The sequence below is a fragment of the Cervus elaphus genome, chromosome X, assembly GCF_910594005.1.
Source record: "Cervus elaphus chromosome X, mCerEla1.1, whole genome shotgun sequence".
Lineage (NCBI taxonomy): Eukaryota > Metazoa > Chordata > Mammalia > Artiodactyla > Cervidae > Cervus > Cervus elaphus.
This window is the reverse complement of record NC_057848.1, coordinates 38417147-38433067: the sequence shown is the minus strand read 5'-3', so window position 1 is coordinate 38433067 and position 15921 is coordinate 38417147. Positions and strand designations below refer to the sequence as shown.

The window sequence follows — 15921 nt, the reverse complement described above, 5'->3', positions numbered from 1 at the left end:
GCAAAAATTAACAAATGGGACATAATGAAACTTAAACACTTTTGCACAACAAAGTAAACTATAAGCAAGGTGAAAAGACAGCCTTCAGAATGGGAGAAAATAAAAGCAAATGAAGAAACAGACAAAGGATTAATCTCAAAAAATATACAAGCAACTCCTGCAGCTCAATTCCAGAAAAATAAATGATACAATAAAAAAAAAATGGGCCAAAGATCTAAACAGACATTTCTCCAAAGAAGACATACAGATGGCTAACAAACACATGAAAAGATGCTCAACATCACTCATTATCAGAGAAATGCAAATCAAAACCTCAATGAGGTACTATTACATGCCAGTCAGAATGGCTGCTATCCAAAAGTCTACAAGCAATAAATGCTGGAGAGCGTGTGGAGAAAAGGGAACCCTCTTACACTGTTGGTGGGCGTGCAAACTAGAACAGCCACTATGGATAACAGTGTGGAAATTCCTTAAAAATCCAGAAGTTGAACTGCCATATGACCCAGCAATCCCACTTCTGGGCATACACACCAAGGAAACCAGATCTAAAAGAGACACGTGTACCCCAAGGTTCATCGCAGCATTGTTTATGCTTCCAGGACATGGAAGCAACCTAGATGCCCATCAGCAGACGAATGGATAAGGAAGCTGTGGTACATATACACCATGGAATATTACTCAGCCATTAAAAAGAATGCATTTGAATCAGTTCTAATGAGATGGATGAAACAGGAGCCCATTATACAGAGTGAAGTTAGCCAGAAAGATAAACACCAATACAGTATGCTAAGCCATATATATGGAATTTAGAAAGATGGTAATTATAACCCTATATGCAAGACAGAAAAAGAGACACAGATGTATAGAACAGACTTTTGGACTCTATGGGAGAAGGTGAGGTTGGGATGTTTTGAGAGAACAGCATCAAAACATGTATATTATCAACTGTGAAACAGATCACCAGTCCAGGTTTGATGTATGATACAGGGTGCTCGGGGTTGGTGCACTGGAATGACCCAGAGGGATGGGATGGGGAGGGAGGTGGGAGTGGGGATAGGGATGGGGAACACATGTAAATCCATGGCTGATTCATGTCAATGTATGGCAAAAACCACTACAATATTGTAAAGTATTTAGCCTCCAACTAATAAAAATAAATGTTAAAAAAAAGGGGGTAGATTTTTGCAAGCAGCGTGGCCTCCAGTTTGAACATTCTCCAAATTTGTGGGACATGTGTGTGCTCTCTCCTCATTTTAGGCTGTCCTACTCATCCTGGTTATCTCAGTATTGCTCAGTTTTAAAAACTGAAATCCCATATCCTGGGAATCCCTTCAATCCCAGGAAATGGTTATATTAGTTGCTCTGGATATATCCAAAGTTTAGTAATTTATGCTAGAGAATGAAACTAAATTACTAACACCATTAGTTGAGGTTCAGTCAGAATAGGGTATGATAACATGATTCAGCTTAGTAATATTGATCATCATTTTTGGTTCTCACCTGTGTTTTTCAAAGATGATTTTTGCAAGAGGAAAATCCAACTAAACCCTGCTGTTATGTCAATAGGTTACTGATGGGGTGGCTCATAGGATGCCATATAACACAGCTGCTGTCAATTATGGTTACACATTAAAATCAATGGGGGTGGCAGTCTTCAAAATCCTGGCTCCACAGGATGCACACAAGACCGATTAAGTCAGAATCGCCTGGGATGGGACCCAGGCATCAGTGTTTGTAAAGAACCTCCAGTTATTACAATGGACAGTCAAGGCGAAAAACCCTGCTATAGTTTGATGCTTCCCGTTTTTCATTGTGAATTTGTTGCTGGGCTTCTGAGAAGGTGCAGCTATTAGCTTCCTTATGAGGGTCTCTGACATCGCTCCTTCTCCAGCACATGTTAAATACATTATCCAAAATGCCACCATGAAGACCAAAAGTCTTCCTCTAGAGGCATAATTAAAAACACAGGCAGGAGCAGAAAACAGTAACTATTAGGTTTGGGAAGGATTTTCTGTTTTTAAGAGGCCTTAATTCAAATATTTGAAAATGTTCACCTACTCTTATATTCGTGTCTGTCCCATAAGATGAAAGATGAGATGAGGAGAAACTCTGTAAATTACAAAGTGTTACCACGGCAGGCTTAATACCTAAAGCAAAGGTGACTTTATAAGTGGGTTGAGTCAGACCAAGGCCCTGAGAGAATTAGGCCTTTGGGGTTGGGAGAGCTAGGAGGAAGAGAATTGATACTGCATGGGAAGACAAGAGGGGAATCACCAAAAGCCTCAACTATGTCACAAGGATTATTAAAAGGTGAAACTTGGAAATGAGGTCAGGCCATAAACATAATTTAAAAGATCCAGCAGCTTTTCCAGAGGAGTTTGCATAGCCAATTATTCCCAGGTGGCCTATTAGAGAGTGTAAAGCTGTGTTTATGTTCACCTCGTGTTGTACCTCTTCAATAATATCAGAGTGAGTGGGACTGGAATAGAAAAAGGATGGCTCCTCCAAATTCATCTCTTGAAGCAAACTGAGCTCATACTGACTTGTCTGGTTTGTAAGATATGACAAGAAACAGTTTTCCAGTTTTTTCCTCTCATATCCAATAAGGTTTGAGAAGTGATGGAAGTCAGAGAATTCTTCTTAAGACCTTAGAGATGGTCATGGTTCTTTGGAAAGCCATCCCCAAACTTCCTTTCCCAACAGTGGTCAGGGTGCTTGAAATCCTGCCAGGAGAAACACGTTCCTTCAAAACTGGTGATACATTAAAGAAGTTCTTGTTAATTGAAATAGGTGACACCTTAGGATAGGAATTCCTGACCAGAAAACACTATACTGGCTTTATTTCTAGATCTCTAAAATGGTTGCTGCCTCAGCCATGCCCCACTATTTTCCACTTTCTAGGTTCTCACACCTCCCTTCCTCTAGCTGTCTTTCCCCTTTCTCTCTCACACACTCACATACACTACTGTTGGAAACCTCTGGTTTTAGCCTTATCAGCCACCTCCTTGCCAGTGATTACTTGACAGCTAGCTGAGAGCAAGATGGATATTAGGGAGGCGGGGTTGCAGATACTAATGAAAGAAAAACTATTTAGGGACTAGAACTAAGTGCTATAGTACTTAGTTCTCTATACAAGCCCAGGTTGACTATATCCTGGGCCATTGATTTTTCCAATGGAAAGATGGGTTAGGAATCAAGGGTTACATACACAAATAAAGGTCAGTTAAGCAGCCATGTATAACCTTTGGTTTTAAGAATAAAATCTTCTAATTGAATTGTGTGTGTGTGTGTGTGTGTGTGTGTTGAAGGACAAGGGAGATCACCTGTAATGTATCATGTAATTGAGTTGTTCCATACCTCTTTTCCCAAGGGGCAACAATCAGCTCTCAAGAATACCGTTGAGTTGTCTGTGTGATTAAACTAAAGGGAAATTCCATTTTTATCATCTCTAAATGATAAATATCAACATTCCTAAAATAGCTTAGAGCAGCAAAAGTCTAAATCTTTCTCAAATTCATAAAGCAAATAAAATTGGAAACATATACAATATCATTTGAGCATTTTGATGAATTTGCAGCTATGTGAGATATAATCCAGGAAGAATTTTTTAAAAAAAGTTGGACTTTAAAACATTTTACTTTTATGGAAATCTTACTGATAACACTACAACAGATATGTCATAATATATGGTGCATCCATCCTGAAAACATAACAGAAAAATATATAGAATCCAAGTTAACAGAGACTATTTTGGAATATTGGTAGTTTTAAGGAATGTAAAGTAATAATAGCATAAACATTTTTGGTGCTGGAACAAGAAATAGGGAGAAGACCAACTTCATATCTAGCCCCAAATAATTCATTTGGTTTCATTGGTTTTATCAGGAATGTTGGTTAGTAAGCTTGCTGAGAGTGAGGATTTAGAGAAAAAATGTGCTGTGTCTAAAGAGAGTAAAATGCTGAGTGGGTTTGATTCAAAATTCACCACAGGCCAGGAAAAAGATTTTGCAAAACTCTGGCCCCTGTTGCACACACATGGCCTAGGCTGTGGGTAAGCCTCACATTCAGTAGCTGCATTTGGTTTTCAAAGAATAGGGTCATCTTCTCAGCCTACACTTCTCATTAAGTTCCAAACACTTCCTTGGGATATGAAACCTCCCCTTTCTCTTTCACCACTCCCAGTAAAGCCAGCTTGTTCAGACAATACTGAAAGGGGCTGCTCTTTGGTGCTCAAACAGGATGCCTCATTGATATATCTTGCTAGGATAGCCCAGAAGCATTTGTCTGTTGGTGTCTCACACAAATGTCAACTGTTTCTACCCAGACTGAATTAAATGTTTTATATGAAAACTGGGCAATGTTTTCAGCATTCTCTCAAGAAGAATTTATTGAATATGCAGTCTGTGCAAGGTACTAGGCTAAGCCCTGGAACAGGAAGAGGGGAGGAGGGAAAGAAGAGAGGCTAGAGGAAGTACTGGAGAGAGAAAAAGATAAATAAATTGTAGCATCTGCCTTTAATAATAATAGCTAATATTTACTGTGTAGTTACTCTGTGCCAGGCACAGTGCTAATGGCTTTACATGAATCAGATAACTGAAACTTTGCAACAGTACTGACTGTGTACCTCCTTTCATAGATAAGGAAACTGAAACTCAGAGAGGTTAAGCCAAAAGTCACACAGCTAGCGATGGAATTAAAGTTTGAGCCTGGTCTATCTGATCCCAAAAAACAGAGTATGTAACCACTGTGCTCTACTGCCTTCAAGGACTTAGCACCTGGTAAGGGGAGGAAGCAAACACCATGACCTCTAATAAAAGGCACAATATGATAAGTACCACAAAAGATTAAGGAAACTGCTATGGGCACAGACATACAGAACAAATGTATGGATGCCAAGGGGGAAAGGGATCGTGTGGGAGGAACTGGGAGATTGGGATTGACATATATACAAGACTGATACTATGTATAAAATGGACAACTGATGGGAACATACTGTATAGTACGGGGAACTCTTCGTGATGTTCTGTGGTAACCTAAATGGGAGGGAAATCCAAAAGGGAGGGGAGACATGTATATGTTCAGTTCAGTTCAGTTCAGTAGCTCAGTTGTGTCCAACTCTTTGTGACTGCATGAATCGCAGCATGCCAGGCCTCCCTGTCCATCACCAACTCCTGGAGTTAACTCAAACTCATGTCCATCGAGTCGGTGATGCCATCCAGCCATCTCATCCTCTGTCGTCCCCTTCTCCTCCTGCCCCCAATCCCTCCCAGAATCAGGGTCTTTACCAATGAGACAATTCTTCTCATGAGGTGGCCAAAGTATTGGAGTTTCACACGTATATTATGAAGTGTGAAACAGATCGCCAGCCCAGGTTGGATGCATGAGAAAAGTGCTCAGGGCTGGTGCACTGGGAAGACCCAGAGGGAAGGAATGAGGAGGGAGGCTGGAGGGGGTATCAAGAGGGGAACACTTGTAAACCCATGGCAGATTCATGTCAATTTATGGCAAACAACACTACAATATTGTAAAGTAATTAGCCTCCAACTAATAAAAATAAATGAAAAAAAAAATAAAAAAATAAAAATATGCTAAGTGAAAAAAAAAAAAGTATTGGAGTTTCAGCTTCAGCATCAGTCATTCTATTGAATACCCAGGACTGATCTCCTTTAGGATGGACTGGTTGGATCTTCTTGCAGTCCAAGGGACTCTCAAGAATCTTCTCCAACACCATAGTTCAAAAACATCAATTTTTCGGCAATCAACTTTCTTCACAGTCCAACTCTAACATCCATACATGACCACTGGAAAAACCATAGCCTTGACTAGATGGACCTTTGTTGACAAGGTAATGTCTCTGCTTTTTAATATGCTATCTAGGTTGGTCAAAACTTTCCTTTCAAGGAGTAAGCATCTTTTAATTTCATGGCTGCAATCACCATCTGCAGTGATTTTGGAGCCCAAAAAAATAAAGTCTGACACTGTTTCCACTGTCTCTCCATCTATTTCCCATGAGGTGATGGGACCAGATGCCATGATCTTAGTTTTCTAAATGTTGAGCTTTAAGCCAACGTTTTAACTTTCCTCTTTCACTTTCATCCAGAGGCTTTTTAGTTCCTCTTCACTTTCTGCCATAAGGGTGGTGTCATCTGCATATCTGAGGTTATTGATATTTCTCCTGGCTACCTTGATTCCAGCTTGTGCTTCTTCCAGCCCAGCGTTTCTCATGATGTACTCTGCATATAAGTTATATAAGCAGGGTGACAATATACAGCCTTGACATACTCCTTTTCCTATTTGGAACCATTCTGTTGTTCCATGTCCAGTTCTAACTGTTGCTTCCTGACCTGCATATAGGTTTCTCAAGAGGCAGGTCAGGTGGTTTGGTATTCCCATCTCTTTCAGAATTTTCCACAGTTTCGTGTGATCCACACAGTCGAAGGCTTTGACATTGTCAATAAAGCGGAAATATATGCTTTTCTGAAACTCTCTTGCTTTTTTGATGATCCAGCGTATGTTGGCAATTTGATCTCTGGTTCCTCTGCCTTGCCTAAAACCAGCTGGAACAGCTGGAAGTTCACGGTTCACATATTCCTGAAGTCTGACTTGGAGAATTTTGAGCATTACTTCACTAGCGTGTGAGATGAGTACAATTGTGCGGTAGTTTGAGCATTCTTTGGGATTGCCTTTCTTAGGGATCGGAATGAAAACTGACCTTATCCAGTCCTGTGGCCACTGCTGAGTTTTCCAAATTTGCTGGCATATTGAGTGCAGCACTTTCAGAGCATCATCTTTCAGGATTTGAAATAGCTCAACTGGAATTCCATCACCTCCACTAGCTTTGTTAGTAGTGATGCTTTCTAAGGCCCAGTTGACTTCACATTCCAAGATGTCTGGCTCTAGGTGAGTGATCACACCATCGTGATTATCTGGGTCATGAAAATCTTTTTTCACAGTTCTTCTGTGTGTTCTTGCCACCTCGTCTTAATATCTTCTGCTTCTGTTATGTCCATATCATTTCTGCCCTTTATCGAACCCATCTTTGCATGGAATGTTCCCTTGGTATCTCTAATTTTCTTGAAGAGATCTCTAGTCTTTCCCATTCTGTTGTGTTCTTCTATTTCTTTGCATTGATCGCTGAGGAAGGCTTTCTTATCTCTCCTTGATATTCTTTGGAACTCTGCATTCAAATAGGAATTTCTTTTCTCCTTTGCTTTTTGCTTCTCTTCTTTTCACAGCTATTTGTAAGGTCTCCTCAGAAAACCATTTTCCCTTTTTGTATTTCTTTTCCACGGGGATGGTCTTGATCCCTGTCTCCTATACAATGTCACAAACCTCCGTTCATAGTTCATCAGGCACTCTATCAGATCTAGTCCCTTAAATCTATTTTTCACTTCCACTGTATATTCATAAGGGATTTGATTTAGGTCATACCTGAATGATCTACAGGTTATCCATACTTCCTTCTATTTAAGTCTGAATTTGGCAATAAGGAGTCCATGATCTGAGCCACAGTCATCTCCCAATCTTGTTTTTGCTGACTGTATAGAGCTTCTCCATCTTTGGCTGCAAAGAATATAATCAATCTTATTTCATTGTTGAGCATCTGGTGATGTCCATGTGTAGAGTTTTCTCTTGTGTTTTTGGAAGAGGATGTTTGCTGTGACCAGTGCGTTCTCTTGGCAAAACTCTATTAGCCTTTGCCCTGCTTCATTCCATACTCCAAGGCCAAATTTGCCTGTTACTCCAGGTGTTTCTTGACTTCTTACTTTTGCATTCCAGTCCCCTATAATGAGAAAGACATCTTTTTTGGGTGTTGATTCTAAAAGGTCTTGTAGGTCTTCATAGAACCGTTCAACTTCAGCTTCTTCAGCGTTACTGGTTGGGGTATAGGCTTGGATTACTGTGATATTGAGTGGTTTGCCTTGGAAACGAACAGAGATCCTTCTGTCGTTTTTGAGATTGTATCCAAGTACTGCATTTCGGACTCTTTTGGTGACCATGATGGCTACTTCATTTCTTCTAAGGGATTCTTGCCCACAGTAGTAGATATAATGGTCATCTGAGTTAAATTCACCCATTCCAGTCCATTTTAGTTCACTGATTCCTAGAATGTCGACATTCACTCTTTCCATCTCCTGTTTGACCACTTCCAATTTGCCTTGATTCACGGACCTAACATTCCAGGTTCCTATGCAATATCGCTCTTTACAGCATCGGACTTTGCTTCTATCACCAGTCACATCCACAACTGGGTATTGTTTTTGCTTTGGCTCCATCCTTTCATTCTTTCTAGAGTTATTTCTCCACTGATCCACAGTAGCATACTGGGCACCTACCAACCTGAGGAGTTCCTCTTTCAGTGTCCTATCATTTTGCCTTCTCATACTGTTCATGGGGTTCTCAAGGCAAGAATACTGAAGTGGTTTGCCATTCCCTTCTCCAGTGGACCACATTCTGTCAGCCAGCGTGCTTCTACATGTATATGTATGGCTGATTCATTTTGCTGTACAGTAGACGCTAACTTTATAAAGCAAGTATATTCCCAATAAAAATTAATAACATAAATACAACTTTTCTCAAAAGGAAACTGCTATGGGAGTACAGAGTCAGAAGTAATTGATTTCTGGGAAGACTTTATGGAGGCAGCAGAAACTGAACTTGGCCTTAAATGAAAACTAGGATTTTGGTTGGTAGAGATGAGGGAAAGGGTATTTCAGGTAAAGAAGTTAAATCACAGAATGACAAGTACAGTGTAACTGGAGCATTATATGCATAACAGAATAAAGGGTCACAATTAAAATGTTGTAAAGATTGGTCCCTATTGTCATGTACCTTGAATACAGAGAGGTCAGAATTTTATTATTTCCATAGTAGGCAATGGAAAGTCAATAATGGTTTTTGCACAGGCAAGTTATTTGACCAAATGTGTAGTTTGGAAAGAAAGTTTTGGTGGCAGTTTCATTAATGAGGGGTTTATCAAATGAATTAGAGGCCAAAGACCAGTTGTGTGACTAGAAATACCATCTAGATAAGTGACAGTAGGAGCCGGAACCAGGATGTTTGCCTAGGGAATGGGGTAGAAACATCTACCCTGAAACACAGATAGTGATCTTGGGAACTGGTAACTGAGTATGTGTTAGAGGGATAATTTAAAGAGGATAGTAATATTTCCAGCCTGACTAGGTAGCTTGCTATATCCCTGGCTAAGAGAGGGGACACAGGACAGAATAAATTTAAAGGGTGGAGGAGACCATGAATTAGGTGATTCATATGGAGGTATACAGCAAGCAGTTGTTAGTCATAACCAAAGCTCGGGGAAAAGGCAAGAATATAGATTTGAGAGTCACCCAGAGAGAGAATAGCTTTCCCTGGTGGCTCTAACAGTAAAGCATCTGCCTACAATGCGGGAGACCCAGGTTCGACCCTTGGGTCTGGAAGATCCCCTTGGAGAAGAAAATGGCAACCCATTAGAGAAATATTGCCTGGAAAATTCCATGGATGGAGGGGCCTGGTAGGCTACATTCCATGGGGTTGCAAAGAGTCAGACACGACTGAGCAACTTCACTTTCACTTTTCTTCAGAGAGAGAATATAGTCTGAAGAGAGGATGAGACTACCCAGAGAGAATATTGCTAGATAAGAAAACAAATTCTGTTTCTGGCAATAGGATAAATGTGTAGAGAAATCCCTCCCAGTAAAGAATGCCTACTTACAATGGTGCCTGACATGGCAAGCACAATGTGGGGAAGGGAAAGCTGACTTAAGAAGCTGGAAAATATATTTTGAGTGTTGTTTTTAAAGTGAAACTGAGCTGTAGTTAAGTCAAGGAAACAAGCAGAGGACACATCAAGCCTGATTTTCTAGGGGTACTCAAGCCAGGGTTTGTCTTGGGAGTATCTACTTACCCCTGATGGCCTTGAGTTGGTATTTAAGTACTGTGTAGTAGGACCAGAGACAGGAGATGAAGTCTGAGACCCAAGCAAGGTAGTGGGGCTGAGTGGAGACCATGTCATAAAGCTAAAATCCCCTAAGGGTCACTTTGAGTGACCCAGAACATATCCACTTATCTGCAAAAAGATACTTACCTAACCTAGGGTATGGGGGTGAGGGTGGGGCGTGGTTGTATAAGTTATTTCTCCTGAGTATTCTAATTACATGCCCATGCTCAAGCACTTGGGGGAGCAGAATACTATGTATGTGTCATCTAAACCACCAAAAAGAGGAGCTAAGATGGCGGAGGAATAGGATGGGGAGACCACTTTCTCCCCTACAAATTCATCGAAAGAATATTTGAATGCTGAGCAAACTGCACAAAACAACTTCTGATTGCTAGCAGAGGACATCAGGCGCCCAGAAAAGCAGCCCATCATCTTCGAAAGGAGGTAGGACAAAATATAAAAGATAAAAAGAGAGACAAAAGAGCTAGGGATGGAGACCCGTCCTGGGAAGGGAGTCATAATAGAGGAAATTTCCAAACACCAGGAAACCCTCTCACTGGCAGGTCTGGGGGAAGTTTTCGAATCTTGGAGGGCAACCTAACTGGGAGGAAAAATAAATAAAACCCACAGATTACATGCCTAAAAACAACTCCCAGCAGACAAGTACCCCAGACACTCGCATCCGCCACCAGCAAGTGAGGGCTGAACGGAGAAGAGCAGGCGGCATTGCTTAGGGTAAGGACCAGGCCTGAATGCCCTGAAGGCAATTGGAGGGAGCTAACGTGAGATAGCAACTTAAACTGTGGGATAGCAAGAGAGAGAGAGAAAATTAACCACCCGAACACACTGCAGGCCCGTTCACAGAACAAAGGAAGAACTGAGCGATCCCAAAGAAGAGCTAGCCAGCTGCGGACCGGCCCATTCCCCGCTGAAGGCAGGAGGCAGGGGGGAGGGGAAAGCGGCAAATGGCCCCAGAGATGGCATCCCCTACCAAACTGCAAACAGGCTCCCAGTTTCTAACCAGACTTCCTGAGATTCTGGATGGTTGACATCCTCTGGGAGGGTTGCGGCTAGAGACCACCTCCCCAGAACAGACACAAGGCTCACCCAACCGGCATGCATGGAAATTGAGGCTGGGACCGCAGAAGGGATAAGGTGCACCACACCCAGGGAGAGTGCGCTCATCAAGCTCCTGGTTGCCTGAGCTGCTTGGGCAGGGGAAGCACAAAATGCAGGCCCAACCGAGTCTGTGCTTTTGTGGAATACCTGAAAACTGGAACCGCACCAACACAGGGCCCGCTCCCTATAGAGCAGCCTGGAGCCTGAGCAGTGTAGATGGGAAAGCACACACCCGTGAGAGGGGGCAAACCCAGTGTGGCTGGAACACTGCGAGTGCTCCCCACACACACCAGTGATATTTGTCTGCAGCACCCCTCCCTCCCCACAGCAGGAATGAACAAGGAAACCTAAACAAGAGACCACTTCTGCCCGCGTGTGTCAGGGCAGAAATTAGAGACTGAAGAGACCAGCAAACAGAAGTCAAATAAACAAAGGGAACCACTTCAGAAGTGATTGGTGCAATAGATTAAAATACCTGTAGGTAACACCGACTGCACAGGAAGGGGCCTATAAATATCGAGAAGTGTAAGCTGGAACAAGGAGCTACCTGAAACTGAACCAAACCCACACTGCCCACAACAGCTCCAGAGAAATTCCTAGATATATTTTTACTTTTTTTTTTAACTGAAAAAATTTTTTTCTTTCTTTTTTTAAAATTTTTTCTCTTTTATTTTCTTTTAAAATTTCCTATTACTACTCTATTACTCCTTAACTTTCATTTTCATTTTAATATATTTTTACTATTTTTTTAATTAAATTTTTTTTCTTTTTTTTCTTTTTTTCTCTTATTTTCTTCTAAAGTCCTCTATTACTCACCTATTACTCCTTAATTTTCACTTTCATTTCACTATAACCTTGCAAAAAAAAGATGCCCTATTTTTAAACTGAACTTCATATATATTTGTTAAGTTTTTTGTGTTTTTGTTTTTAATATTGTATTTTTAAGAGTATAACCTCTACTCTAGATTTTTAATCTTTGTTTTTCAGTATTTGATATCAATTTTGGACATTTAAGAATCCAATATTCAGTACCCATTTTTACTCTCCCAGTTTTGACTCTCTGTTTTCTCCCTCAGATCACCTAAATTTCCTCCCTCCCCCTTTTCTTCCCAATCCAATTCTGTGAATCTCTGTGGGTGTCTGGGCTTCAGAGAACACTTAGGGAACAGAGAACTGTGTTGATCTATCTCTCTCCTCTTGAGTCCCCCTTTTTCTCCTCCTGCCCATCTTTATCTCCCTCCTCCCTCTCCTCTTCTTCATATAACTCTGTGAACCTCTCTGGGTGTCCCTCACGGTGGATAATCTTTTCACCATTAACTTAGAAGTTTCATTATCAGTGCTGTATAGGTGGAGAAGTCTTGAGGCTACTGGAAGAACAAGACGGAAATCTAGAGGCAGATTTAAGCCCCAAACATGAGAACATCAGAAAACTCCTGACTACAGGGAACATTAAGTAATAAGAGATAAACAAAAAGCCTCCATACTTACACTGAAATCAACCACCACCCAAGAGCCAAAAAGTTCCAGAGCAAGACATACAACGCAAATTCTCCAGCAATCCAGGAACATAGCCCTGAGTGTCAACATACAGGCTGCCCAAAGTCACACCTAACACATAGACCCATCTCAAAACTCACTACTGGACACTCCATTGCACTCCAGAGAGAAGAAATCCAGTTCCACGCACCAGAACACTGATGCAAGCTTCCCTAACCAGGAAACCTTGACAAGCTAATCGTCCAACCCCACCCACTGGGAGAAACCTCCACAATAAAAAGGAACCACAGAACACCAGAATACAGAAAGGCCACTCCAAACACAGCAATCCAAACAAGATGAAAAGGCAGAGAAACACCCAAGAGGTAAAGGAACATGAATAATGCCCACCAAGTCAAACAAAAGAGGAGGAGATAGGGAATCTACCTGAAAAAGAATTTAGAATAATGATAATAAAAATGATCCAAAATCTTGAAAACAAAATGGAGTTACAGATAAATAGCCTGGAGACAAGGATTGAGAGGATGCAAGAAATGTTTAATAAGGACCTAGAAGAAATAAAAAAGTCAATTAAAAATGAATAATGCAATAAATGAGATCAAAAGCACTCTGGAGGGAACCAACAGCAGAATAACAGAGACAGAAGATAGGAAAAGTGAGGTAGAAGATAAAATGGTGGAAATAAATGAAGCAGAGAGGAAAAGAGAAAAAAGAATGAAAAGAAATGAGGAAAACCTCAGGGACCTCAGGGACAATGTGAAACACCCCAACATTCAAATCATAGGAGTCCCAGAAGAAGAAGACAAAAAGAAAGGCCATGAGAAAATACTCGAGGAGTTAATAGCTGAAAACTTCCCTAAAATGTGGAAGGAAATAGTCACACAGGTCCAAGAAACCCAGAGAGTCCCACACAGCATAAACCCAAGGCAAAACACCGCAAGACACATATTAATCAAATTAACAAAGATCAAACCAAAGAACAAATATTAAAAGCAGCAAGGGAGAAACAACAAATAACACACAAAGGGATTCCCATAAGGATAACAGCTGATCTATCAATAGAAACCCTTCAGGCAAGAAGGGAATGGCAGGACATACTTAAAGTAATGAAAGAGAATAACTTACAACACAGATTACTGTACCCAGCAAGGATCTCATTCAGATATGAAGGAGAACTCAGAAGCTTTACAGACAAGCCAAAGTTGAGAGAATTCAGCACCACCAAACCAGCTCTTCAACAAATGCTAAAGGATCTTCTCTAGACAGGAAACACAGAAAGGTTGTATAAACGTGAACCCAAAACAACAAAGTAAATGGCAATGAGACCATACCTATCAATAATTACCTTAAATGTAAACGGGTTGAATGCCCCAACCAAAAGACAAAGACTGGCTGAATGGATACAAAAACAAGACCCCTATATATGCTGTCTACAAGAGACCCATCTCGAAACAAGGGACACATACAGACTGAAAGTGAAGGGTTGGGAAAAAAATATTTCATGCAAAAGGAGACCAAAAGAAAGCAGGAGTCACAATATTCATATCAGATAAAATAGACTTTCAAATAAAGGCTGTGAAAAGAGACAACGAAGGACACTACATAATGATCAAGGGATCAATCCAAGAAGAAGATATAACAATTATAAATATATATGCACCCAACATAGGAGCACTGCAATATGTAGGGCAAATGCTAACAAGTATGAAAGGGGAAATTAGGCGACCCCGCCCCCCCGCGCGGCGCCGGGGGAGCTGGGAGGGGCTCCGCCCGCGTCCGCGCCATCGAGCCCCGGGCGGCAGCTAGGCCCTCGGTGGATGGTTCTCCTCGCCTGGCGACTCTGCGTGCTGCCGGCGATGGAGGGCGTGCGCTGGGCCTTTCTCTGCGGCACGTGGCTGCCCAGCCGCGCCGAATGGCTACTAGCGGTGCGATCGATCCAGCCCGAGGAGAAGGAGCGCATCGGCCAGTTCGTCTTCGCCCGGGACGCTAAGGCCGCCCTGGCTGGTCGTCTGATGATGAGGAAATTAGTTGCAGAGAAATTGAATATACCTTGGAATAATATTCGTTTGCAAAGAACTGCAAAAGGAAAACCAGTTCTTGCAAAAGACTCACTGAATCCTTACCCCAATTTCAACTTTAACATCTTTCATCAAGGAGACTATGCTGTACTTGCTGCAGAATCTGAGCTACAAGTTGGAATTGATATAATGAAGACTAGTTTTCCAGGTCGTGGTTCGATTCCAGAATTTTTTCATATTATGAAAAGAAAGTTTACCAACAAAGAATGGGAAACAATCAGAAGCTTTAAGGATGAATGGACTCAGCTGGATATGTTTTATAGGAATTGGGCACTGAAAGAAAGCTTTATAAAAGCAATAGGTGTTGGATTAGGATTTAAACTGCAACGGCTTGAATTCGATATATCCCCGTTAAACCTGGATATAGGCCAAGTTTATAAAGAAACACGTTTGTTTTTGGATGGAGAAGAAGAAAAAGAATGGGCGTTTGAGGAAAGCAAAATAGATGAGCACCATTTTGTTGCAGTAGCTCTTAGGAAACCCAATGGATCTATACATCAGAATGTTACATCTCAAGATGATTCTAAAGCAACCCAGAGGCAGTTTACTATTCTCACCTTTAATGATTTAATACCGTCTGCAGTTCCTATGACCCCTGAAGATCCTTCATTTTGGGACTGTTTTTGCTTTACAGAAGAGATTTCCATAAGAAATGGTACAAAGTCATGATATGATTTTCTGAGTAACAAAGGGAAGTGAAAACTGTAGTCTTCTGTATTCACTAAAAAATAAATGCCTGTGACTATCAAAAAAAAAAAAAAAAAGAAAGGGGAAATTAACAGTAACACAATGATAGTGGGAGACTTTAATACCCCACTCACACCTATGGATAGATCAAATAAACAGAAAATTAACAAGGAAACACAAACTTTAAATGACACAATGGACCGGCTAGACTTAATTGATATCTATAGGACATTTCACCCCAAAACAATCAATTTCACCTTTTTCTCAAGTGGCCACGAAACCTTCTCCAGAATATATCACATCCTGGGCCATAAATCTAGCCTTGGGAAATTCAAAAATATTGAAATCATTCCAGTCATCTTTTCTGACCACGATGCAGTAAGATTAGATCTCAATTGCAGGAAAAAAATATTCAAAATTCCAACATATGGAGGCTAAATAACATGCTTCTGAATAACCAACAAATCATAGAAGAAATCAAAAAAGAAATCAAAATATGCATAGAAATGAATCAAAATGAAAACACAACAACCCAAAACCTATGGGACACTGTAAAAGCAGTGCTAAGGGGAAGGTTCATAGCATTACAGGTTTACCTCAAGA

General features: G+C 41.0%; 1 protein-coding gene across 1 annotated transcript; it reads left to right on the top strand.

The window, feature by feature from the left end:
* Positions 1 to 14370: 14370 nt before the first annotated feature.
* Positions 14371 to 15370, top strand: LOC122689540 (L-aminoadipate-semialdehyde dehydrogenase-phosphopantetheinyl transferase-like). Its single transcript, XM_043896060.1, has one exon. The coding sequence runs from the start codon at positions 14371 to 14373 to the stop codon at positions 15298 to 15300; it is 930 nt and encodes a 309-aa protein (XP_043751995.1). The 3' UTR covers positions 15301 to 15370.
* Positions 15371 to 15921: the final 551 nt, after the last annotated feature.

What these genes read in the sequence shown, in the direction of transcription:
- LOC122689540 (XM_043896060.1), top strand. Translation starts at nt 14,371, where the DNA reads ATGGTTCTCCTCGCCTGGCGACTCTGCGTGCTGCCGGCGATGGAGGGC.